Raw genomic sequence first — 27,851 nt, 5'->3', positions numbered from 1 at the left:
TATCATTTCTCAGAATAATATAGCTAGAATTCTTAGGATAGTCCCTTTAGGAGTTAGGCACTACTTTATGGGCTTTATTTTGCTTATTGGAAATTGAGCTCAGGACCTTGTGCTTGCCAGACAGGCGCTGTGCCACTGAACTATGTCCCCGCCCTTTTAACTCTTTTAACTCATTCAATCATCACACTACTGGCCTTCAGAAGGAGAGGCTTTTATTGTCCCAGTTTTGCAGATGAAATACTGAGGCACAGAATTATTTCTTTTATTCTGGTTTTTTTTGTACTGGGGATTGAAATTCAGCCTCACGCTTGCCAGACAGGTGCTTATGCCACTGAGCTAAATCCCACCCCCCAGGCACAGAATTATTATGTACAGTGATAACTTGGTTCACAAATGCTTTTGTTTGTAAACATTTTGGTTCACAACCAGAGGCATTAGGCAACATTTTTTGTTAACAAACTTTGCATTATGTGACAAACACAACCATGGCCATCTTCTTCAAAATTGTAGGACAAATTAAATTTGTGAGACGTTTCACTGTTATTTGCCTATAGTAAAAAATCAGTGAGTGCTGAACAAGGTTTTTGTTTTGTTTTGTTTTGTATTTTTACCGGTACCAGTGATCGAACTCATGACCACAGGCTTGCAAGGCAGGCGCTTAACGCCGCTGAGCTAAATCCCCAGCCCCAGAGAATGGAAGCATTTTAAGGTGCTTTTTTTTTTTTTTTTTTTTTTTTTTGTAGTACTGGGGATTGAACTCACGATCTTGCCCTTGCTAGGCAGGCATTTACACCACTGAGCTAAATCCCCGTGAACAAGGTTTTGAATCCAGGTGGAAGGGCTCCAGCATGGAGTGGATCCAATAGGTCCACCTAGTTCAAGATCAGAATCTGTATCATTGCATTGACAACTTTTATGACTTCTTTGTTTGAGCTCTACTGGAACAGAGTCATAGTGGTGTGGTTGGAAAAACCCCAGGCTAGGAGTAAAAAAACACCAGTCTTTGGAAGAACACAACTCCTCTAAGTCTTAATTTTACCATCTCTAACATGTGGGTACTCTGTCAGTCTGCTGTGTTTGTTTGGGTCATGTGTTGTCATCTACAGAGTGCCTTTACGTCTTTTGTCGCTCATCTGTTATGCTGCCTTACACAGCTGTCCCAGGATCAAATGAGTTACAAAAGAGGCATAAAAGATTGTTGTTGTTTGAAATATTTTCTTTTCTCCTTCAGTGTTGTGTTATCAAGAAAGAACTATAGAAAACCTCAAATTTACATGGATGGTTAAGATATAAATACTATTCTATACCTGTGTGCATGATCTCCTACCATTTTCATACACAGCTTTAGTACTCAAATACTGTATCAAATGAAAGTTATATACAGTTCCATTTTCTGCCCTAGTAAACAGGAAATGTAGTAGGGCCAGGTAATCCAAAATAATTGGCTTGAATTTGTTATTTTTTGTACCTAATTTAACTTGACTTTGTGTGAGAACTCAGAGCACATAAAATAAAATATTGTGGTCCTTTGGCAAACCCAGGTTGTGATACCCCGTGTTTTTCAGACGCCACTGTGTTTTCTGCCCTACTCTTTTTGTTCTTGCTACTTTCGGAGCCCAGAAGTGATGTCACCTTCTTCCTTCTCCCCTTTCCTACACCTATTTTGTGGTAAAGTGCAGAGCAGGAGGCGCTGAGAAAGCGGTTTTTAATTTTATTTTTATTTTTTAAATTTTTATTTTAAATAGAGTAAAACCAAGCAAAATAAAACAGAATAAAGCCAGTCAAAACAAAACAGTGTAAGTGATGCAGGATTTCAAAATAATAGTTTTTTATTTTAAAGGAGTAACTTAAGATCATGGAGGGGAACAATATTTCTTTTTTGCTTGAGCAATGGTGATCTCACCAAGATGATTCCCATCTCGGTGTTACTGCATTTGGGTTTCTGTACTGGTCTAGTGGCTGCCAAGGTCAAAGTGAAACAGTGGGAACTTAGCACCTGGTACCACGAGTGTAAATCTTTCTCTGTGAATGGTGATGCTGTGTTTTTATCAGCCAAAAACGCAAGTTTGTTCAGTCTTTTCAGTTTGCTGTAACAAAATACTATACATTGGGTGGCACCAGCAACTTGCTTCTCACAGGTCTGGATGTTGGGAAGTTTTAAGATTGAAGTGCCTTGAAGCCTTGTAAAGTTTTCACTTATTAATTGGAAAGGCTTTATTCTGGGCTTCTTGAGATGGAAATATTCGAAGCTATAGTATATGAAGTTATATTCAAATATTTCAAGGAAAAAGAAAGACTATGGTAACTACTATTAAATCGGGTTATTTGGTGGTGAAGCACTAGGTTGCTGAAACAGTCATGCTTTGGCCTGTATTGTTATGTTGTTATGTCCTCTTTTATCTCAATCTCTCCCTTATTCATTAAAAAAATTATTTAGTTATTATGGTTTTTTAATTAAGGGGAAAAATTAAAGAAATTAGCAGTATATATTATAGTAACTTTTTTTGATTTCCTAGTAACTTGTTTTGAAGTCCTGTAATACTCCCACTATCTTGTTTTGACTGATTAGACTCTGTTCCATTCTGTATGATAGTATCAAGTTTGGGGGTATAGGCAACTACTTTGAAGGCAATAAGATTCACTAAGATGCCCATTCTGGTTTGACTATTATCTCCTTTGGAAGTCCTGTAATGTTTACAATGTTTAAGTTTTATTGGCCTTGTTCTCTACTGTTTTGTTCAAATTTATAATACCTAATGAGATAGACAATTCTTTTTAAGGAAACAAGAGACATTATGGTAACCATTGTTGATAACCTTGTACTCTGTGCTTACATCATGTACTATGTCTATCCTTGGTTTTGACTGTGACAGCTTTGTTTTGCCATATTTGACTTTATTCTCTTCCAAAAAAAAAAAAGTAATAAGAACTAAGGAGTAATAAAACCCAAAACGTGTAAATTTTGTTGTAAAAAAGAGAGGGAAAAAAGTGCTCTAAAGGATACAACTGCAGGTATGTTTAGGGATGTTAAATAGCTGACCATATTAATGTTTTTGGTTGGATCATTGAACACAACTGTTTGCAGTCTCTCTGTTTGAATGTTCACTTTGTATGCTTTGATACTGTGACTTGAGCAACTATCTCTAAGACAATAATGTGTAATCTATTAACTGGTGATTTCTTACTGGTTTTTTTTTTTTTTTTTTGTAGTTCTGTATTGCTTGTACCCTTACACCACTTTGTTTTGTTTTGTTTTGTTTTTTCTCTTTTTCCTTTTAAATAAAATTTAAAAAAAAAGATTGAAGCGCCTTTGGTTTGGCATTTGATGAGGGCATGCATTCAAGTTTCTTCTCAGTGTATCATCTCTTTGGAGTGTTAATTCCTCTTTTGTAAGAGTATTAATCCCATTCATGAGGATGGAGCCCTGTTATGATTCAAACACCCTTTCTTAATACTATCACATAGGTGATTCGGTTTCAGTATGTAAATTTTAGGGCGACACAAACATTCAAACTACAGCAAAGTCATTGTCTTTACTAATCTTCTGTTGTCATGATGAGCCATTGTTAAAAGTCTGGTGTCCTCACATTTAAATATTGCATTGTTTCTCTGGTATGAGAAACTGAAAGGACTCATGACCGAGATAGCCAGGTAGGCGCTGTGGTACAGTGGTTGTGCAGCATCCCAATAAGAAGTGGCTCAGACTTGCAGCATACTATACTGAGAAACTGAGGATCAAATGTATAATTATTAAAGCCCAGGTCTGTCTAGTCCCAGAGCCCCTTGGCATCAGGCTGCACACTGGCTCGCAGCGGGGAGAGATCACTGTGAGGCAGACCTCACGCAACAGGGAGGAGCTCACCGTCCCAACTGTTCTGAGTTCCCTGCAGAGGAGGCCTTGAAGCAGAAAGTAAAGCATCACTTCCTGGGGCTGCTGTGAAAAGAATGTCTTATTTTGGAGAGATGAACTTTCACATTATATTCCGTGTCAATCTCTTCACATGTGACGAGCTCCTCCTGTCCAGCCTGGACCAAGCTGTTCCTTTTGTCCTGTGATGTGTATTCAGTCCCTTCTGGTCTTGTCTTTGCTGAGGTCCCATTCTGCAGGGATCTGAATGGTTAGATCATTTCTCTCTGGAGCAAAATGAAATTTATATAGAGACTTTCGTTTTTTTTTGGGTTTTTGAGACATGGTCTCACTATGTATTAAAGTTGGCCTTGAACTCACTATGTAGCCTAGACTGGCCTTGAAATTGCAGTGATCTTCCTGCCTTAGTTTCCTAAGTGGTGGAATTATAGGAGTGCATCATTACAAATGGTCTCTCAAATTTTTTTAAAGTTAAAATTTTGTTAGTATCTGTGGCAAAGATATGAGCGTGATCTACATTGACATCTTAGGGTTTCTTGGATTGTGCTGACTGACCTGAACATAACCTGAGGTATAGGTGCTGCATGTCTGAGCCACTTCTTACTGGCGTGTTGTACAACCCCTCTACCACAGTGTCTACATGGCTACTCGGTCATGAAAATGCCAAGGTCTTGCACAGAGAAGGTGCATGGTTCTTCGTGGCACAAAGGTGTTTTAATAATCTGAGGAGGAGGAGGTAAGGATAGCTGGGAAAGAACTCATCTTCTTAAAATGGTTGTTGTCATTTTCATATATGCATTTAAAAATTATGAGGAATGTTGGGTTGAAGGCATAGGTCCAGTGGTAGGTATATGGGTGAGGTAGGTGTTTGATCTGCCATATGTGAAAGAATATTCCAAAGTTTGGCAAATTCCTATTAATGTTACATATTGGTGTTTTATTTTATAAAGTAATTATGCTGACTTCAAGTTTCAAAACAATGAATATAATTGTAATTTTTAAATAAACTTTATGAAATTCTTTTTTGTAGTTTATTCACCTTGATGATGATTGTTTAACAGAACTTTCTGTACATCATAGAAACAACAGGCAAACAATGGAGGATTTAATTTCATTGGTAAGAAATACAACCTGAATATGCGAATATGTTTTTCATTGTTCTTTTTTTATCATTACATTAAACGTAATATAGCATTTTTAGATGTGATTTTGTCATGAATGTAAATATTGTATGCATTTTATAGTTATATATAATTTCAGTGCAGTTCTTTAAAACGAGCACTTTTAAGACATTACTTAGCTGGGCGTCGTGTACACTCCTATAATCCCAGTACTTAGGGAGGCTAAGGCAGGAAGATCACAAGTTCAAGCCTAGCCTGGGCAATCAAGTGACTTAGCAAGGCCTTGTCTCAAAAAGAAATAAAGAAAGAAAAAGATACCGATTAAAGACTTGTAGTGAATAAAAAGTTAATAAACAGAATTGTCCATAAAGAACCAATAGTTCTAATTTTGACTACTTTAAAGGTCTCTCTTATAGAAATCTGATTCTCTTGTAAACACAGTGCAGTTTTCTTACCTATAAACAACCCTGTAGTATAAAATCAATCCAAGCTTGTGGGTCAATGCAGAAATCATCAAGTGTTTCAGATACTGACCGTCTACCTGCATTATTTCAGTGTTTTTTTTCCTAGAGATAGAGGCATTCATAGCTGTTTCTGGGTACTGTCCAGTGTGATAGGTGAAAATCATATCTTGCTGTGCTCTTGTCCTGTATCCTGTGTCTCTCATCACTGATAATTTGTGTTCATGTGTGTTTTTTGGTTTGATTTGGTTTGGTTTTCTAATTTGGAGAATAGAGAGCTTAGATTCCATTTTAAAGAAAAAACACCACATACAAGGCACAGATTAGTTATTCATTGTAAGATACAGTTCTCAGTGAGGAAGAGATATAAAGTAATTCTTTTTGCTTGTTTTTGGATTTTGGCAGGAGGGGTTTTTTTTTTGACATAGGCTCTCACTAGGTAGTTAAGGCTGATCTTGAACTCACTGTGTAGCCCAGGGTAGCCTTGAACCCAAAGTGATCCTCCAGCCTCCTGAGTTCTGATGTTACAGGCATGTGCCACTGTGCCCAGCTGGTTTTCATTGTTTTGAGACAAGGTCTGTAGTTCAGGACAACCTGGAAATCAGGCCACTTGCCTCAGCCTTTTTCTCCCCTCCTCTTCTGCATCCTGCCCTCTCCCCTTTTTTGTGGTGCTGGGGATCAAACGTGTTGGGCTAATGCTTCTTCCATTGAGTTATATATACCTTGGCCCCCTTTCTCATTTTTAAATGCCTTGTTTATACTTAGTCACAGGGATGAGTAATGTGTAAGCCACTCTGCATAAATCAGAGACACTTAATTTTGGAATACATTGGCATTCCTTGGCAAATTTAAAGATAATTCTGATGCCTAAGTACTGCCCCGATACTGTGATTTGATTGGCGGCAATTCTGTGGCATGCATGCCACAGTAAGTTATTTGTATTATTGAAAGCTGTAAAAGGTTCGCTATCAGTAGTCTGGGGTGTGACCTAGATACTAGAATTTTTATTTTTTTGAGATAGGGTCTTGATAGTAGTACATGTGTGCATTGAACTCACTTATCCAGCGCAGGCTGGTCTCAAACTATGTTAGTTACTTTTCTCATGACTGAGACCAAATACCCAACACCCAACAAGTTAAAAGGAAGAAAGGTTTATTTGACTTACAATTTGTAGAGGTTTCAGTCCATAATCGAAGGCAGGGTGACGTGGCGGAGAGGCATTGCAGAGGAGAAACAATTCATGGCAGGCAAAAGATGGAAGGCGCAAGGCATCTAGCGGACAGTAGCAGCTTCTTCTGTCCCTTTATAGTCTATCTAGGGCTCTGGTAGCACTCACAGCTAGAACTGTGCCAGAGCAGTCAGTGGACTAATTTAGTAATCACACACTAGATCCAGCTACCTCTGAAAAAGCCCTACCTATGAGTGCATGAAGCTTTCAGGGGGCCTGTAGACACAAACTCCAATGTAAACCATCATACAAACCGAAATACGTATGGTCTCTTTCCTTAACCTCTTGAATGCTGGGATAATAGAAATAAGCCACCATGCCTGGCTCAGCACTGGAATTTTTAAAAACATCCCAAATGATTGCATTGTACAGTTCTAGGAGTTAAGAATTAGTCTTTTAGTTTCTTGTTATTCAACTAGTGTAGGGCCAGCAGTATCAGTATTCTTTAGATGCTGATGAGAAATGCAGATTCTCAGGCCTCATGGTAGACCTACTGAGTCAGAATTTGCATATTAATAAAATCCCTCAATGGTTCATCTGTACATTAAAGCTCAAGAAGTCTTGGTCTAGGTCAATTCTTAACCATGATGGGTTTTTGCCCTACCCCACAACATCTGGCAACGTCTGAATATGTTTTTGGATGTCACAATCTGTGTATATATGTATGTGTGTATGTACTAATGGCCTTTAGTAAAGGCCAGAGATTCTGATAAAACATCCTGCAATGCACAGGACAGCTCCTAACAAAGGATTATCCAGATCAGGAGTGAGTAGTCCCAGGGTTGAGGACCTAGTGTAAGTGGTGTCAGAGAACTCATGTTGATGTTAGTACTTTCCAGTTTGAAGAGCCCTGGAAAACCAAGTTTGAGGTCAACTAAGATCTTATATATTTTTATAGCATTTTGGGAGCTTTGCTTTTACTTTTGGCTCTGGTTAAACATACAGATAGAAATTAGTTCAGTGAGATCCATGCTCTGATCTTTGTGTAAAAATAAAGAAATATTCCTAAATATTCAATCTATACAGAACCTCATATTGTGTATGTGATCACTGTTAGGCTGCTCTTTATATGAAGTTGGCTTAGCCTCCTGTGACTCATGATTTTGAGGGATATCTTTGTAGCCCTCTCAAGATTCCTAAAAGTGGTGCTAGAGCACACAGCTCTCGCTGCTTGCCTGACTTTTCCCGTTTCTCCAGCAGTTAGTGCTTTGACAGGGAGACTTCTCAGATATAAGCTTATGAGAATCTCCTGAGGATAGACAAGAAGCCCCACCCCACCTCTGTGACGTGAACGTTTATCTGCTTACAGATGGAGGGCCCAGGAAGAGATCAGGGGAAGGGTGATGGGCCACTCTCAGTTTAGCTGACCCTCTCTACTGTACCCACCTCTCTCAGTCCAGGTGCCTGTGAACTTCTTTTAAGATTTGGCTGGAGATTTAAAAACCTTTTAGTTTTCTAGAAATAGAATCTTTTTCCTAATAGGTAAACCTATCACTTTCAAACATTTGACTTTCAAAAGAGGGCACTGCCTAAAAGATAAGAGAGTCATTTTTTGTATTAGACTTCTGGATTGACATTACACCCCAAAGTGTAATTAATTTGTTGATTTATCTGTTATTGAACACAAAATTCCCCTGTGCATTTTATCATAATGAGAAGAATACTGTGGTGCTGGAAAAAAGTTATAAAAGTATTTTTCCCCCTAAGGAAAATAAAAGTAAAACTTTTAGCACCACCTAGGAATAGTTTATAGTACCTGAGTTATGCCATGTCATTGTTCTTAAGGAAAACAAATTTCTTATCCTTTGTCTGAGTTTATAGCCTTCTTTCTTTTTTTCTCTTTGTTTCTGCCTCCCTCCCTCCCCCTCTCTTCCTTTCCCCTTCGTTTCTGTTTCCTTTTTCCCTTTCCTTCCCCTTCCCTGACAGGGTCTTGCTATGTAGCTCAGGCTGGCCTTGAACTCACAGCAACCCTCGTGCCTCGGTCTCCTGAGTGTTGGGGTTACAGGTGTGTGCCACCACGCCTGGCCTGTAGCATGTCTTTTTTAAAAAATGGCTAGCACACATGAGACGGTAGATATGGAAATGGGGAAAAATCTTTAATGTAAAAGTATTTTCACCCAGGGCCCAGATAGTTTCTGTGGGAAGGTTTTCTATTTCCCTATCTTCATCTCTTCCTCCTTTCTTTTGTTCCTTTTTTCTGTTCTGCTTGGGTTAAAGGCTGCATTCTATAATTTATCATAATATTTTATACTTCCCTCACTAGAATGATAGGGAACAAACTTGAAAGCCTATATTATGCTTGAGACCATCTCAAATATAAATGATAAAATAATAAAAATAGTTTGTAGTAGATTTTTTTTAGGGAGCCCATAGCATTTAATATTCTTTTCTTTTTTAGTATTCTGTAGTGTTAAACTTAGCACTTTTGTAGATCAGTCTCATAGTTTTACGAGCATTATTTAGTAACAGACTGAACAGTGGATTGAGTAGCTATATTTATATCTAACACTTTCTAAAAACTTACTAAAACAACAAAAAATAACTTAAAAAGCAAAAAAAAAAGTAAAAGAGGAGACAAAGGATTATCAGTATAACTTAGAAAATTATAAAGAGATAAATGGTAGCTGACATAGTATTTTGGAGGAAACCTAAATCTAAGTGCCTACAATAGCAAAAGCCAACAAATGGTTACTGTGCAGAGCTTCAGAAAGTGTAAAGGACTCTGACATCAAAAGAATAACAGGAGAATTGCTCAGAAGTGTGTCTTAGAAGCAGTGAGAACCACGGGTCCCTGTCTCCGCCTTCTGCTCTACAGTGACTTTTCCCCATCCCAGCAGAGAATTGGAGACACTTAAGAAGAGCCATTACTGAATCAGACACAGCGCAGGAGGGAACTGATGAACCAGTTTGAAATGGACACCTAAAGTCCTCATTTTCAGCACTGAACCACTGCTTCTATTCTCCTGTTCAACCTGAGAATACCAGAACTAGGACATGATCCGATTTCCAGTAAGGGTGGGGAAAACACTAGATTATTCTAGGAGACAGCCAGGAGGAAAGACCTACCATAATGATAGTTTGGGGTTCAGGTTCCTGTCTCTTCACCTTGGAGAAAAGCCATTCAGATGATGAGCAGCCGACCCATCCCACCCACTGAGGCTGTAATTGGCTGTGTAATATAATTCTTCATTTTTAATAGAGTAGACAACCGAAGATTGACAGACATTTGCGGAAAACCTCTAATAAGAAAATTAAAAGTGGGGTTAGTGTGTACTCAGTGGTGGAAATGTGCTTAGTATGTGCAAGGTCCTGGATTCAATCTAGAGCACCAGAATGAAAAAAAAGAAAGTGAAGGAGTCAAAAGTCTAACTAAAATGAGCAGAATAGGAGTGAGAGGAAGAAAAATAAATTACTTAGATGATAGTGCATGGAATGAGGAAATTGGTTAAAAATGATAATTCTCAGAGATAAGGAAAGTTTTTTTTTTTTTTTTTTTTAAATCGACAAGGGCTTACTCTGTAGTTCAGGCTGGCCTTAAGCTCACAATGATTCTTCTGCCTCTACCTCCTGAGTGCTAGAATTACCAGACACCCCACCCAGCTATTTCATTCTTGAAATAGGAATAAGATGACTAAAAGAGGACCTTTCTGAGGGGTAGCTCTTGCAAATCTAGAACATGTCCACAGAAGTGAAGAAGTTACAATTGTTTGAAAATGAAGTTAATGTGAACTGTCAAAAATAAAACCTAAAGACAGATGTAAAAATAGAAAAAGGGTAATAAAGGTCCAACATACAAATCATAGAAGCTGCAGAAGATAAAACAGAAGAAAGGTGGGGAAGGACCCATCAAAGAAGTAACCCAGAGGCAGAGTACATGAGTTTCCAGTGAGGAAGCTGGAATTAACCCAGGGCTTGGCCTAGTGCCTTGGAACAGACTTACGCCAGGGTCTGTACCAGTGGAATTTCTGAAAAGTAAGGAGAAAGAAGGATCAAAAAAAGTTCAGACAAAACCAAATGGATACAAAGATTTGGGAGCCAGAAAGACTAGATTTTACGATAGTAACTCTTTGAAGGGTGATAATTCCTTCAAAACAGTGAAAATTATTATCAGCCTAGAATTGTGTACCTGGCCAAGTCAAAATCAAGTGTGAGGGTAGATTACTGCCTTGTCAGACATGTAAAATCTCAAAAAATCTTACATCCCACACATGTACCCTCAGAAAGCCGTGGATGATGGATATCACCAAATCAAGAATGTAATCACCAAAACAAGAAAGAGGAAAAATGAGAATCTAGGGAACAGGGGATACACTGTGGGACAGAACGGGGAGAACTAGACTGACCGTTGGGTAGTGGTCTGAGACAGAAACCAGTCCGAGGTGGGGCGTGGAGTGCAGGCGAAAGAGGTCGGGAGTGTTGGAGCCTGTAGGCTGTATTAGAAGAAAGGCAAACAACTTCAGCAAAAAGATGTTATTAAAAAAAAAAAAGGAAAATGTCAGAGCAGTGCCCTATAAAGTTTAGTGCTGGGCTGATGGTCAGTATGGTCGGTGGTTGTTGGGTTATTATATACCACTTAGTAAGTGGGCCCTACTTCCAGTGCCTTTCCCAGTGCCCTGGTGCCATTCTCAGACACTCTGGCACCTCTTCCCTGCAGTTCAAAGGTTACTAATTGGCCTGACAGAGACCCCCAGAACCCTACTCGCTGGAGGCCTCTGTTCTGATTGTTTGGTGTCAGCACACCTACTTAGTTGTGAATACTGCTTGCTTACTTAAAATTTAGATACTGAAAATTACAGTATTGCGTGGTAGGAGGCAGAGATAAGATGCGTAGAGGAGCGAGGGAGGGAGTCGTAGTAGATCTAGATTCTCGTTTTCCATTGTAGGAAATACGTAGGTAATATCTGAAGTTGAAAAACATGAAGGTATGTGTGGAGTTAACACAGAAGTTGGTAAAAGTGTTTCAGATGTTGCTCTTTCTGTCAAGTGGGAACTGTAGGTGTGAAGAGTGTGGAACAGAGGATTCCTGTCTGTCATATTATTTGAGAAGCTGTTGACTTTTAAAATTGAGAAAAAGACTTATTTTAAATAGAACATTATTTCAGTGCATAAGGTTAGTTTTCTAAACAACTCTATTTCCTTCTCCTTTAGTGGCAGTATGATCATCTCACAGCCACCTATCTTCTGCTTCTAGCCAAGAAGGCTCGGGGAAAACCAGTTCGCTTACGGCTTCCTTCCTTTTCCTGTGAATCTGCCAGTGCCACCCCAAAGGTAAATGCTAGAGCTTTTGTGTGAATGTCTGCTCATCTTGTCCTGGGCCACCCTGTTCTAAGTGAACATAAGCCGGGAACATTAACTTCTTGGCACCAAGGAGCCAGAGGCAAGATATTTTAAGATTTAAATATTTTTGATGAGAAAAATGGAAAGTTCTAGATGTGAACTCTGAAAGTTTGAATGTTAACATACATTTTAAAAAAATCTTTCCCTATCCAGCCCTTTTTCTTCACAAAAGCAGCTCGTGATTAGTTCAGAAATAGATAAATTAAGCCAGGCATGATGGTGCATGCCTACAATCCCAGTACTCAAGAGGCTGAGACAGGAGGGTTACTGCAAGTTCAAGGCCAACCCAAACTTCATAGTAAGATGTTGTCCCCAAAAAACAAACAAATGAAAAAAAAAATAGTAATAGGTAAGTTAAAGGAAAACAGAATTGGCCAATAAACCTGCTAATTATAGATGATACAGTTGATATCTTACTGTCGCCCCAGTTTTTTGTGTGTGTGTTTGTATAACTTATGTACATTCAAGGGCCTTAAAAAGACACAGTGTTACTGAATTGTAGAGAATAATTTTAAAAATTATTGGGAATAAGATTTGTGAATACAGGACTATTATACTTCGTAAGTATTATAATATCTACTCAGGAAATGACACAGAATACTTGAATAAATAATCTAATGTTTATGTTAAGGGTTTAGCTTTAGATTTTTGCCATGGCTATAGTTCGTATAACTTAGATTCTTTGCACGAAAGTTGGTTTTAACCAAGTTCTGTATTTTGTTATCTCTTAGTTTCCTTTGTCATGGACATTTACAATGGCAGGGCAGCTTTACATATTGGAAGCAACATGTTATTCCTAAGTGCTTGCATTAATGTGTTTTTTGTGTGGTTCTTTGTATCTCCCATAGCTTAAAATTTGACTGTCCAAATACTTTGCTAGATGAGTATAGAACTTTATAATATGATCTTCTCTGGGATTAATTCAGGTTGCAGTTGAAATGACTATCTAGCATTAGGAAACTGTACCTTTGTTGAGCTGAGAGAAGCAGTTGGTTCTCTATTTATAGAATTTAAAATAACTCGAATAACTGTGGATGAGATAATCTTTTCCTTTAGTTCTCAAAACTGCAAAAACCTGTTAAAACGTCACTTATTTCATCATTTTTAGTTGAATTCCTTTCTCTCCCAGATTCCTTTGATGACTCAGATCCCTCTTTTTGGCCCTGTTAATCATGAATATAGTGGGTATTGTGTCCCTGCCACACCCAATTGTCCTCTGCCCATTTTTACCTCCCTAGTTGGTCTTTTCAGCCAAACTGAGTACAGGAAGTGTCAGTACAAGTGGCTGTTATGTGAAGAAATCTCTGAAGTGAAATACCTCATCCCCAGGGTGGTGTCTGATCATTTCCTGGGGAGGTGGATTGGAAGGCATATCTCCTTGTCCAGGTGGATCTTTTGCTTGTCACCCCATGGATCAGCCGGCACCCTTCTTGTCCACAATGTCAAACCCTTTAAACTTGCAGACTCATTTGGGTCAGGACACAGAACCCTGAGATTTGCTTCTGATCAAGGGTATTACAGAAAGACATTAGAAGCCTCCACACTTAATCACTTGACTGAGCTTGGGTCTTGCTCTGTTGCCCAGGCTGGGTTGGAACTTGCAGTCCTCCTGCCTCAGCCTCTTCAGTAGCTGGGAGTACAGGCATGTGCCACCATGTCCTCACTTGGGATCAGTTTTTAAATTTATGACTGCACAGTTAACAGGTCTGAGACATTTTCTTTCCTTAGCCATTGAATTTTCTTCTATTTGAATTGGCCTGGTCTCAGTCGAGTTGCTTATATAAAAAGTATCCAAGTGGAAAGTATCTGGGAAGATTTTTACTCTTACCTTTCATCTACTATGTAATGAACATTTACCTAATAGCATCATCATTTGGGCAAGTCATATTATTGGATGAATTTTTATAGCAAATAGGCTGTTAATGACAAATGAAGTAGAAATCAAATTTTGGTTTTTTGTCAGGTCTTTACGCAAATCACTAAGTTGTATAGTTTGTTTTTTGATACTGACCTCTCCCTTGATAGAATCATAGATAAAGAATCACCCTTTTAGGGGCTGGGGATTTAGCTCAGCGGCATAAGCACCTGCCTTGCAAGCAGGCGGTCATGAGTTCGATCCTTGGTACCGATAAAAATGAAAAAGACAAAAAAAAAAAAAAAAAGAAAGAATCACCCTTTTTCTCCAGAGTATTTTTATATAAAAGTAATTCTAAATTATCAGTCAATATATGGAAGTTTTAGAGAAACAATACAGATAATATACTCTGATGACAGATAATATACTCTGTTTAGATAATGCGATCTGATTAGTAACACTTGTGAATCTCTGTGAGTCTCGTCTCAGGCTGGATCTCAGGATACAGACTGTATGAGGTGTAGTACTTAATCTCTAACAACTAAATCAAGGCAAAAAACAAAATATATATATTTGTAGGAGGTGATGGGTACTGGATAAATGGTTAATAGTGTGCTGTATGTTGATGCTTTAGAGTATGGGAATGATCAGCATGGGAGGTGAGCCAACAAGGGGGTTTTTTAAAAAATGGAAAAGAGGGAGTCCTAGTATGCAGGACAATACAAATGGAATTAGCAAAAGCTCATGCTGTTAATTGTGCTTGACATATCTGTGAGCAATAGTAGAGTTGTTTGGTGAAATGGAGAGTTCAAGAGGCGAAGTAGGAATAAGTGAGTTGGAAGGGTAGGGAGAGTTGGTCAGCAGCAAACTTGAGAGCCATGGTAGAGTTTTAGACTTGTGTTATAGGTATGGGAGATTGATTGATTCTGGGGGGAGGGTCTTTTTGAGACAAGGTCTCGCTATGCTGTTCAGGCTGGCTGTGAGCTCACTTTGTAGCCCAGGCTGGTCTCGAACTTGCAAGGATCCTCCTGCCTCAGTCTCCTGAGTGCTGAGATTACAGGCGTGAGCCACCATGCCTGTCGGGGATTGACTTTTGAGCAAGAGAGAAAGCTATGATTTTGAAAAGTTCATCCAGTGATGTGTAGAACTTGTGGGCTCAGGGATATGTTGTTGTGTTACTCTTAGCTGTTGTACGCGTGACAGCTGTCATTCATATAGCTCTCAACTTTTCTCCATTTCATTGAGGCTCAGCTTTAATATTTATTTTTAGTATGTTTCTCAGCCTGGCACTCCATGCAGGTGGCTCTAGTTAATGGTAACTGCCAATCCTGAAAAACTCTGGTGCTCTGGTTGAGAAGTAAAAAGATTGGTAGCAAAGACATAAGGTTTGTCCTTGAACTGGACAGCAGTGATAGTGGGCCTGGAAATGAAGGCTGAGGTATTAGAAATTCAGGTAAACTCACTGGCCAGAGTAACAAGATATTGAGGAGAAAGGAAGGGGGAGAAACAAATACAGCAGTACCCCACGGAGTATTAGACTTTAGAGACTGAAAGGAAAGAGTGAGGAAAAATAAGTTACCGTGGAGACAGTATTAGCACAGGACCCCAATGTCTGGTCCAGGGAAGATCTTTTCATAGGGCCAGCTCATTCCTGGTAGAAATAGTTAACTACTTTGTATGTTCTTGCAACAATTTTTTTTTTAAACTGAGGATCAAACTCACAGCCTTGCGCTTACCAGGCTTGAGCTTGAGCCACTGAGCTACGTCCCCAGCCCTGTTCTTACAACTGAAAATTCGACTTCTGCTTTTTGTAAAGCTTTTCATTTGTAAATTTGTCTATTACATAGTGACTGTGTGGTAATGTTGAGCTAAGTAAGTAGTATGTTGTATGGTGGAAGAGTTTTCTGAAGAGCTGATAATTTGTACTAAAAATTCTTGACTTCCTGTTTTTGCACTAAATGGTGAGCTTATTCAGTGTCCCATCTGTGGTTTACTCTGTTTTCAGGTCCTTCAGGCATAGTACTAGTATTTCTAAACTTCTTTCGTCTTTTCACTGAATAGTCAAAGAATATGAGTCTGGAAGATGTGACCACAGGTGGCGAAAATTGCATGGCTGGATTTATGGACTACGAATGGAGTGAAGACAGCTCATCGGCTCCCCAGACACCACAGGTGGGTAGCTTTTTTGTTTTATTGTACCAGGAATTGAATTCAGGACTTGCACTTGCCAGGCGGGCACTTGTGCCACTGAGCTCTATCCCTGGCCCAGGTTGGTAGTTTTTAATTACTGTTTAAAACAGAGACTGTTATATGTTTAAGTCATAAAAACATGTATACTAACCTGAAATCAAGTGTGTGCTTACAAATTTCTAGATTGATGAAAATATTAATGAGAAACTAATGAGATTATTGAAATATGGATGAAAGGGAAGTCAATTATTTTCAAGTTTAAGAAAGCCAAGATTCTATTTTGGAATATTTTATTGCCCCAGCTTAAAAAAAATGGTATAATTTGCATATGTAGTTCAGTAGTTAATTCCTCCCTTTTATAGTATTGGGATTGAACTCAAAACTTTGCTCATGTTAGTTTTTAATTTTAATTTTAGTGGGTGTTCGTTGTATACAATGATTATAACATTCATTGTGGGGAGCTAGCACATGTATATAATGCATCTTAGTTCTTTCTGCATTGCTCTCCCTTACCTCCCTTCATTTCTTGGTCCCCTAACTGTGTGCATTTTAGGTAAGAGCTCTACTACTGAGCTATATTTTATAGCTCAGGGTCTTGCCAAATTGCCCAATGTGGTTGCAAGCTTGGACTTGGCCTTTTGAGTGTGGGAATTACAGCCATGTGCCACTGTGCCTGACTAAACTTACCCTTTTCAGTAGTCTTGTGTGTATTGACAGCATGTGACTACCATCAGGATTAAAATCCAGAGCAGTTTCTGTGCCTCTCAGATTCTTCATGATTCTTTGTGATGACTTCTCTCTCCACTTAACACAGGGCAGTAGCTGATCTGTGTTTTTTCCTTTTGATCTTTTTTTTTTTTTTACATTTTTTTTTGTCTTTTTCTTTTTCATCGGTACCAGGGATTGAACTCACGACTGCCTGTTTGCAAGGCAGGCACTTACGCTGCTGAGCTAAATCCCCAGCCCTTGATCATCTTTTTAAAAAAATTCTCCTTGCAGTTTGTTAGGCTTCTTTGGTGTGTAAGTTAATGTTTTTCATTAAGTTTGGAAATTTTTGGACATTATTTCTCAAATACTTTTTTCTTCCCTCTTCTCTATGCATATACTGTTCTTTCGTTTTTCCTTTTTTCTTTCTGTTCCTCAGACTAGATAATTTCACTGAAGTCTATTTCCAAATTTGCTGATCCTTTCTTCTGCTTACTTAAAATGCTGCTGAACTCCTCTGACACATTTTTCATTATAATTATTGTATGTCTCAACTAGAGTTTCTGTTCTAAATATGCTATTTATACACTACTCATATGATACTGTTCTTATACTTTCCTTTGGTTCTGTCGATATGCTTTGCTTTTGTTCTTTGAATGCATTTGAAAACTGATTCAAATAGTCTTTGTGTGATAAGTCCAATGTCTAGGCACCCCTAAGGACAGTTTTGGTTAATTGCTTTCCCCCCATATATGGGCCATACTTTCATATTCCTTTGCATGTGTATGTCTTATAAAATTTTTCATTTGTTAAAACTGGACATTTAAAATAACATGACAACTCTGATAATCAGGTATACTTCCTTCTCCAGGATTTGATGTTGCTATTCGTAATTTATTGGCTTTTCTGAATGAATTCTGTAAAATCTGTATTCTTTACTATATATGGTCACAGAGTCTTTATCATAGCAATGAACTGATGCTTACAGTGGAGATTTTCTTAGATGCTGAATCAGAAATCCTTTCGTCTTTATAAGGGGCTGCATGGATATTTGGGAGCATGTTTTCAGTGTGCAGCCACACAGTTGAAAACCTGCCTTAGCTTGCTGTTTGTGCAGGGCTTCAGCATCACCTGAAGGTGAGAATTTAGAGAAAGTAAGTGCATCCCTCCTGAGAACGCACATGTTACATGGCCTTTGATTCCAGGTTACATGTCAGAGCTTTTCAGAGCTGCAATGGACACGTCGTTCTTCATCTTTTCCTTCTAAGTGTTGATTTCCTCAGTGGTTCCCTACTGCCTCAAGCAACTGTGTAGTGTTTTCATTGCCTGCCTTGTTTTGCTTTGTTTTGGTTGTCTTTTCTGTTCTCCTTTCTTCCCTTCTTTCCTCCTCTCCTCTCTTCTCTTCTGTGGTACTGGGAACTAAACCCAGAACCTTTGCACAAGGCTATACCCCCCAGCCCTTTTTACTTTATATTTAGAGACAGGATTTCACTAAGTTGCTAAGTTTACCAGGCTGGGGTTGAACTTGTGATCCTCCATCCTCAGCCTCTCAGACTGCTGAAATTGCAGGCAGTTTAACCTGTATCTGTGGGAAAAGACTCTTCACACTGCACGAAAGATGAGTCAGCCTTGAGAGTGGAGTTTTCCAAAGAACTAACAGACAGGTTAGACAATGACAATTCTCTGAGGGTAAAGCTTTGAGGGAACTCTAACCCCTCTCCATTAGCTTCAGGCTACTGGTTTTTATCGTGATTTTGGGTTATTGGTTTCTAAAGTTACCATAGAGAGCTGGGGAGAAGGGAACAGGAATAGGGAAGTTAAAATGTCACAAAGCATGCTGATCTGAGCCACTGAGTTTAAAAGAGTGGCAGTGCAGTCTGATAGTGGATTTGGAGATTTGAAGGTCAAGACTAACCTTTTTTCCAAATTGAATCTTAAATTCAGTATAATTTCAACTTTTAAGTTTTTGTGAAGTTTGTCAGAATGTCTTTAAAATGTGTAAAGAAATGCAAAAGAACAAGAACAGCTGAAACATTACTAATGATTAAGAATTAGGAGGGCGGAAACTGAGCAAACCGATATAAGAACTATTAGGGAAGTACATGAGTTGAGATATGCAGTATTGGTACAAATAAACCATTGAAATCTTTCATGCCCTTATCTTTTAGATATATCTCATAAAAGTAATATAGCTATTTAATATATAAATCAAAACTCTGTCTCTTGAGAATTTATTCTATGTTTATTTGATAACAAATATTTATCATGTATCTGTCCTCTTATGTTTTAATTTATCTCACATTTTCTTCATTTCTCTCTCTCTCTCTCTCTCTCTCTCTCTCTCTCTCTCTCTTGGTTTTTTGAGGCAGGGTCTCCCTGTGCAGTTCAGACTGGCCTTGCACCCACTTTGTAGCCCAGGCTGGCCTCGAACTCACAGCAGTTCCCTTGCTCAGCCTCCCAAGTGCTGGGATTACAGGCATGTACCACTATACCTGGCTTGTTCCTTTCTGTAAATATTAAAATATATTTTGTCAGTTATTTCTATAAGAGTTTTTTAACTTTTGAGGGGGAGGGGTTATAATCACTGATCAACCTTTTATTTTTGGTACATGTTAGAGACAAACCATGGCAGTCTATGTGCAGGAAGCATTTCTTAGGGATTATTTATAGCCATTTGAACATTTTTTTGGGGTATGTTTGAACACTGAACCTGAAACATGTTGAAAATTATTTGTCAGTAGAATGGCCTAATGTGATCTGCTGTCCTAAAAAGAACTGAATATATGTTTTCAAATTTCCCAGTATTACCAACAGCATTCTTTTTTTTTTTTTTTTTTTTTTGTCTTTTTCGTTTTTTTATCGGTACCAGGGATCGAACTCACGACTGCCTGCTTGCAAGGCAGGCACTTATGCTGCTGAGTTAAATCCCCAGCCCCCAGCATTCTTTTAATAGTACTTAATTTTAATAAAAATAGTGCAAGGTAATTTTCAAGTGATTAAGGCATGTTGTAAAGAAATTGACTTTTTCCTTCACTGTGCTTTATCTAGTTGCTTTTTTTTTTTCCAGTTTACCAAGTATTGGACAGAATCAAATGGCCTGGAGTCTAAATCATTAACTCCGATATTATGCAGAGCATCTACAAATAAATCAGAGAACAAAGAGAATATATATACTCAGAAGACTGCTATAAAGAATGAAGAGAATTTTGTATTTCCGCAGCCTGAGACTCCAGTTAATAAGAATCAATTTAAAAGAGAAATACTCACTACACCAAATTATTCTGCCACACCCTCAAAAGGTATTTGCTAAGTGATTTAAGCAGTGATTCAAAGAGCTTCAGATTTCATTTCTTTGCTGTGTTAAATAAACATGTAGCAGGCCGAAAGTTACTTAATGGCATTGCTGTCCAGAATTGCTCAGAGAGGTCATTTGCCTTTTTTATCTTGTTACTTTGCATTAGTTGAAATGACAATGTATTGGTTAATTTTTCTCAAACGGTAATTTTTTTTTTCCTTCCCACTTTTATAAGATTGATGCATAACATCATAGGGTGTCAAAACAGCAAGTCAAGTTAGGGCTTATTTAATTCAATTATCATTTTTACTGTTCAGCAACCCTAGACTCACATTAGTGATTCCGCCCAAGGTCATGTCCAGGTTTAAATCTTCCTTGCTCATTTATTCCCCAATACAACAACTCAGTGTGAAGCTTTCCTGAGCCCATCTCACCCATCTCGATTTCCACCTCACTTTCCTGTTCTGCCCTGTTGTATTACCACCCATACCTAGTATGCCCTTCCAGATAGCTGTGTCTGTTTCCAGATACCACAACTCTGTCATTTCCTTTGTTTTCTCTCAAATTTTAAATTATTACCATTTAAACTATCTTTTATGATACTTCAGTGTTTTTATGTGCCTCCTGAAACGTAGACCCGAAACCAGTTAACTGGGATGGGGTCTTACAAGGCACACATGTCATTACAGCGAAGACTGCCGTGTTTATTGCAGCCTTGCATAGCGTATTTGCCAAATGAAGGAGGAAACTAGAGCCCAAAGGAATTTTATTTACCTTGATCTAGTCTGTGTCACTTTAAAAAATGGTCCTAAGCTTTGTTAGCCCCTTTTCAAGTAACTGTGGCCACTTCTTGTGTTTTATTAAGACCTAGTGAACCCAAACTCCGAAGCATTGCCGTGTGAATTGCTGCCAAACTTCTTAGTGCTTAGCACTAAGAAGGAACTTCTGGCTTCCTGATGGAACTGACAGTCAGCTTATTATCCATGAAGATATTATGGAGGACTACACCTTAATATTTGTTAGGAAGGCCCACTATGTTAATGGCGTTTTCCATTCTGTCAACCCAAATAATACTTTCTCCAAAACTGTGAGGCTAATTTGCCATGATGATAGGTATTCATGTGTGTCACTGCCTCTGCTTGTTATGAGGGTTCAGTGAAATAACATCTGAGCAGAGTAGGGCCTTAGTTTCTGTCTACAGTGTCCTTATGAATCGAGTTGATCCGGGAAGTAAGATGGACCTTCAGCTCATTTAGCTCATTCAGAGATTTTTTAATTTATTTTTTGGAGAGATGTGGTCTCGCTGTGTAGTTCAGGATGGCCTTGAGCTCACTATGTAGCCCAAGCTGGCCTCGAACTCACAGCCTCCCAAGTGCTGGGATTATAGGTGTGTATCACTATGCGGCTCATTCACAGATTTTAAAAAAATTTTGATAGTACCATATAGTCATTTTCTTTATTGATAATTTTTATGTAACTCTAAGGTATTGAAATGTGTTTAGCTTGGGATTTATTTTAAGATCTTGAAGTGTCACCAGTTTACATGCATTGTTCTTTCCGGATTGTGTCGGTTAAAAACTATTACTGACTGTTGTCTTTAAATTTAAGAGCTGTGTAAGGGAGTAAGTAACTGATGCTAAAATTGATAGCTTCTATTAGTGCATTTTACTTTCACAGTGAGTTATTTTGGATATATACATTAATTCAGTTTTGTGACTCCTGTATAATCCTGTCAGTGGTATTTGTCAGAAGGCAGCTGTCTATGGTGGCAGACACTCGTGGTTTGCAAAGATGAAAACTGTTTTCACAGATATTTCAATTGATCTTATTTTCTTGTTGTTATAGAATTAGTGAGAGTAGAGTTTAAGGATTATATGCAAAACCAAACTGTCATTCTTTTCTTAAAAGTTTGATACTGTATCTTTATTGTCATATAGCAAATATTTCTAAAGGCACAGAACAGTAGATCATGAACAAAAAGTTAACTAGTCAGTGGTAACCAGGTTCATTAATGCAGATTTGTCCCAAACTGTCTGGGATGCAAATACCTTGTCTAAAGTATGAAATTCTGGAACAGAAATATAGGAAAATAACAAAACTTTTATCTGTTTAATAATTTTTGTCAAGATTTTAAGGGTGCTGATCATTTTGCCTACCAAGGCGCTGAGTAGGGCCATTGAATTAATACTTTCCAATGCTGAATCAATTAAAGGAGTAAATTAGGCTATTGTATAAATACAGATTGACTTTAAAGACAGGGGAATTAGTACGCTTGAAATCTGTATTTGATCAATTTAGATTATCATATGATATTTATAAAACACATATGAGCTCAGTTTTCAGTGAAATGAAAGAAAGCTACACGTGCAAGGCAGAATGATTTTGCTTCTCATAAATTACATGACATCTCTTTAAATAGAATCTTTAACTTTGCTGGCCAAAGGATTACAGTATTTCTGAGTCAGTGAATAAAGTGACACATACATTATTGATAGAAGTTTCAGAACTGTAGTGTATCAGCTACATGTGATTTGTGTTTGTTGTTTTTCTGATAGCCAGGAACCAGTGCCTGAAAGAGACCCCAGTTAAAACCCCAGGAAATTCAGCAGTAACGGACAAGTTAGTGACAGGTGTCATTAGTCCTGAGAGGCGGTAAGTGTTTGGTGTTTTGTATTCTTTGATCTTTGATCTATACTGAGATTTCTTTTCTTTTTTCTGTGACATACCTGGTTAAGGCGACCTGTGGCATAGATACTGTTGGAGACTACACTCCAGGAACACCTGTTTTCATGAGGGTGGTCCGTGGCCATTACTGGAGCTACTACTGCCCCTACCCGAATGGAGTGGCATTGTGAAACTGATGACCAGTAGTGGGATTGGCATCTTAACAGCTTCCTGGCCATATAATTTTCTCTTCGATGTTCACTTTCTCCTTTTTTTTTTTTGCCGGTAGAATATAGAAATCCACTAGCAGGCAGCATTCTCCCAAGTAATAAAGGGTACGTTAACTGATGTTTCAAAGGAAGCCTTCTCTTGGATGAAAAGCTCCGTGGCATAAGTGACCTTTCATTGGCTTTATTTATTCTTTTTTTTTACACTAGGAATTCAACCCAGAGCCTTGTGCATTCTAAGCAAAACCTATACCAACCTTTAAAAAATTTTTCTTTTTATGTACTGGGAATCGAACTCAGGACCTCACACTTGCTAGGCAGGTGCTGTGCCACTGAGCTATATCCCCTTTTTGAAATTTTGAGACAGTCTAACTAAGTTGCCTAGGCAGCTCTTGGACTTGCTCACTTGTCTTGGCCTCCTGAGTGACTGGTGTTAGAGGTGTGCACCATCATGCCTGGCTGCTGTTGTCTTTCACAACTTTTTGTTTTTTAAGCATGATACATTTTGGGTCACTGGAGGAACTACAGTGTGAACTGTATGAGATGAATCTATGGAATTGTTAATTTTTAAATGTGATGATGGTATTGTGGTTTCATAAAAATATTCTTCATTGGTGGTACAAGCTGAAGTGTTTCAGACTGAAATATTTTAACATCTTTAGATGACTCAGCAAATATGTACATATATTTAGTGTATTTATTAACTATTTAGACAAAGCTAGTGTGGCAAAATATTAACTATTTAATAATATTAGCTATTAATATTGATAGAAATTTCAGAACTGTAGTGTATTAGCTGTGTACACTAGGAGCAGATATCTACATATCTAGGAGCAGATATGGGTGTTCATTATACTGTTCTTTATACTTTTTAACATATTCGACATCAAAACAGAACGCCCTTCAAAAAAACAAAATAAAGGGGAAAACAGTTTTGCTGTGTGGCAATTGACTAGGGGCATGGGTGATGGCTCCTTTAGGGGAGACACCGTTGGGCCTTCAGAGGAGGAGAGAGACAAGCTGGCCTTGGCTGACCTCACCTAGCTAAGTGTGTAGGGAGACAACAGGAGGCCCAATCCGTGCTTTGTTGTGTTTAAAGGTGCCGCTCAGTGGAAGTAGACCTTAACCAGGCATATATGGAGGATACTCCAAAAAGAAAAGGAACCAGAGTATTCGGGAGCCTTGAAAGGGGACTGGATAAGGTTATCACTGTGCTCACCCGGAGCAGAAGGAAGGGATGTGCCCGAGACGGGCCACGGAGGGTAAAGGTAAGCGGGCTGGGGTGCTTAGGTAAGGGCTGCAGAAGCTAGCTGCTGTTTTTTTTATTTGTTTTAAGAGAAGTATTGAATGAGTGAGTCGATTAGTATTTTTATTTACTTATGCATTTATTTAGTTAATATATTTTTGAGCATTTAAAATGCACGTTATTTCTATGCAGTACATTTTGAGAATACAAGTAAATTGATAGTCTGTCTTCAAAGAACGAATTCAAATATTCAAGGTCGCATGGAGGGATTTAGAGGCAGGAGGGGCAAGCACAGGGTATCTGTAGGGAGCTCAGAGCTGCCTTAGTGATGGGGGGGCATAAAGAAGGAAGAAGGCACTTGCGAATGTTCTGCCATCTCATTGATGCTTTGTCTCAAAGTAGAAGATAGCACTTACGAGTGTTTATTGGCTTGTTCAATTTATAGAGTGCACCGAGAAGTTTGATGTTACATGTAGCTTTTTAGTAGGTGCATTTTATCTTTTCTGAGGTTTCTTTAGCAGGGACAGGACGTATTATAGAACTTTATATTGGGACTAAGAAAACCTTAGTGTCATTTCATTATAAAACATGACATAAACTTAAGGAAACTTGCTAAGAGTCTATCAAATACCGATGAGTAATGCTCTAACACTGTTCATCTATGTAAAATGTTCGGAACCCGAATGTCCTAGTAGAAGTTGCTGTATTGACCTTCTAGTTAGTCCCCATACTTCCTGGACACAGAATAAAACCACAAGATTGGGAATCTGAGGATTAGTCTAACTCCAGCTTCATACCTTACAGCTTAGACAGGTCATTTTCTCCCTGGCTCCCTTGTTTTCTGCATTTGTAGAATCTGGAGATAATGCCTACTCTGGCAGCTCTGTGGAGGTGAGCTGTTGAAGCAGGCTGTACACATAGGATGCTCCAATGCGTATGAAATGCTTTATTAATCTAATACGTTGTTGCAGTGTTAAGGATCGTTATTGTCAGCACTGAGCATTTTAACTCCAACGTAGCAAAATCAGTCTAATTAGCACAAACCTAAGATCTGAAACTTGATCTAACTTTGTATTTTTTTAACCCTTTTTAATGCTTTAAGTTTTTGCAGAAGTGAAAGGCTTGTTTTAAGAAGTTAACCTCATGTTTTTTACCAATAATTTGCGTTAAAAAGTCATAAACGTGGAAAAGTTGAAAGATAGTATAATGAATACCTTAGTTTTAAGATAGCAAGTGATATGCAATTAACCTCTTTTAGGAAGCTGTCTTTTTTTTTTTTTTTTGTACCAGGAATCAAACTCAGGACCTCTCACTTGCCAGGCAGGCATTGCGCCACTGAGCTAAATCTTTGGCTCCCGAAGCAGCCCTAAAAAAATTTTTTTTTAAAAAAAAGAAGCAGTCTTTACAAATCCAAAATGTAAATAGATAAATTAGGATTGTGCTTTACTTTACAGAAGCAGAAATTGAAATTATAATTTATAAGTATTCTACTTATTATCGTCAGGACTAAACCAGTTTAACTTGAAGAGCCCTGGTTTGGGAGCCAAGAATGGGGTCTCATCCTGGCCCTGCTGATTATTTCTTTTAGAACTTGATGCAGAGGCTACAAACTCCGACTGTTTAACGCTCAACTTCACATTTGCTGTACTGGTGATGTGAACTGGTGTTTGCTTTATATGGACACTTTCTAAAAATGAGTGTATTGAGATTTAGTTAACATACAGTGAACTGTATGTTATTTTAAAAATTTACAGATTTTTTTTTTTGTATGTCAGCAGTAATTTATATCAGAGTGTGGGAAGTTGGTTTTTGTTTTTGTTTTTGTTTTTTTTTTTTTTTTTGACTTTTTGAGGTAGGATTTCACTATGCAGCTTAGGCTGGCCTCAAACTCTCAGCAATCTTCTTGCCTCAGCCTCCTGAGTGCTGGAATTACAGACATGTGCCACCATGCCTGGCCTAAGGGAAGTTATATTTCAAGAAAATAAGGATCTATTCTTTGGGCCACAGGTTCTTATTTTGAAAATTGTTTGGACCCTTTTTTGCATCAGCATTTCGTTATGTATAAAATGAACTCAGATATAAAAGGCATAGAAAACTATAATTTTGTTTAACAATGAAAGAACTACTAGGAAAACATTCTTTCCCCTTTCTCTAGGACCTACTGAAATGGTGCCTTTCATATAGAAAGTATAATAAATAGTTGTTCAGCCTAAAAGGATAGATACCAGTTAGGAATGAAACTGTTTCTTAGAACTGTGCTCTCTCTCAGTCAGTAAGAAGAAACATTACGTCTTTAAACAAATACCTATTAATTTATTCCCTTAAATACCTATTAATTTATTCCCTTAAAAAGTTGGGATAGAATTAGCTCCTGAAACTCTAATCCAGAAAGAATTGGGGACGCATCTCCATCTCCATACAAAGCAGGCTCTCTAGAGCATCTGTTTCCCCTTCCCACAGTTTACCTGTCGGGACTGTTAATGTCTGTGTCCTGGTGTAGAAAGGGGAACACAGGTAAAGTTTAGATAGGTTGGTGCTGTTTTATATTAACTAATTTAAAAAGATTGGTAGGAGAGGGGTGACAGTGTGGAATATGGAATAACTGTGTATTCCTAATAAACATTTTTCTCCAAGCTTCCCCAGTCCATCTTAATTCTGATAGCAGAGTTGACTGTCGGTATTTCCAGGATTTTCTTGAGATACTTCTGTTTGAAAAGGTGTTACAGCCAGGTATGGTGGGTGACGTACACCTGTAATTTTGGTACTTGAGAGGATTAGGCAGAAAAGATGATGAGTCTGGGGACTGCCGAGGACACAGTGAGCCCTTGGCTCTAAAAGTGGGGAGGGGATTGAGCCGTTTGGAGGAGTTTTGTGTCTCTAGATGAGATAGGGTGAACTTTGTCCTGATGTAAAGATTTACTCTTGCCTCTGTATTTTCTTTTTAAAGCTTCACTATAATGTGACTACAACCAGATTAGTGAATCCTGATCAACTCTTGAGTGAATTAATGTCTGTTCTCCCAAAGAAGCATGTTGACTTTGTACAGAAAGGGTAAGAAGCTCCCTTAGAGATTGTTTCACTTATCACTTACTTGGACTTTGAAGAACTGAGGGTTGGTTCTCTCAACTTTGCCACTTAAATTTTTTTTCTCACCATTTTCCAAAAAGTTTTTACAGACATCATTGTTCATAATTTATTTGCTTTTATTTGACTTAGTAAGTATCCAATTTGTCACTGCTTTGAAAATTAGTGGTTCCAGGGATTGAGCTCACAACCTTGTGCTTGCCAAACAGGCACTTATGCCACTGAGCTAAACCCCTGACCCACTTTGAAAATTAGACTTTCATTTCAGACCAGAAAAAAACTGAACTTCCAATTTTCTTTTAAATTCTGCTTTCCTTTGAATTTCCTACCTTATAGTAATTTTTATCAGTTATAATTAAATTAATGAACTATTTTGAACAATTCAGAATTTGTATAGAACTCGCTTTATGACTGACTATCTTACAGGATTGGACTTTTAGTACTTTAATGAAGTGACTTAAATTTTTCCCTATTCTTTAATAAACTCTCTCTTTAGTGATGTTCTATGCTTTGAACAGCCTTGCATTAGTTACTCCAGATGTTTGTATTTCTAGGCATTTTCACTAATGT

General features: G+C 38.2%; 1 protein-coding gene across 2 annotated transcripts in view; it reads left to right on the top strand.

Annotated features, from left to right (window-relative positions):
- The window catches only part of Melk (maternal embryonic leucine zipper kinase), a 91,032-nt gene that overhangs the window by 60,769 nt on the left and 2,412 nt on the right, over positions 1-27,851 (top strand). For both annotated transcript variants that reach the window (XM_063225338.1, XM_013153238.3), the window contains exons 11-17: positions 4,899-4,985; positions 11,827-11,946; positions 15,932-16,042; positions 19,833-20,064; positions 22,616-22,712; positions 24,051-24,219; positions 27,145-27,248. In XM_063225338.1, coding sequence (XP_063081408.1) covers positions 4,899-4,985; positions 11,827-11,946; positions 15,932-16,042; positions 19,833-20,064; positions 22,616-22,712; positions 24,051-24,219; positions 27,145-27,248 — 920 coding nt within the window. The remainder of the gene's footprint in view (positions 1-4,898; positions 4,986-11,826; positions 11,947-15,931; positions 16,043-19,832; positions 20,065-22,615; positions 22,713-24,050; positions 24,220-27,144; positions 27,249-27,851) is intronic.

The sequence above is a fragment of the Cavia porcellus genome, unplaced genomic scaffold (assembly GCF_034190915.1).
Source record: "Cavia porcellus strain 051 isolate PalLab524CR breed Dunkin Hartley unplaced genomic scaffold, mCavPor4.1 scaffold_1, whole genome shotgun sequence".
Classification (NCBI taxonomy): domain Eukaryota; kingdom Metazoa; phylum Chordata; class Mammalia; order Rodentia; family Caviidae; genus Cavia; species Cavia porcellus.
The sequence above is the reverse complement of the archived record's forward strand: the minus strand, read 5'-3'. Positions and strand labels throughout refer to the sequence as shown.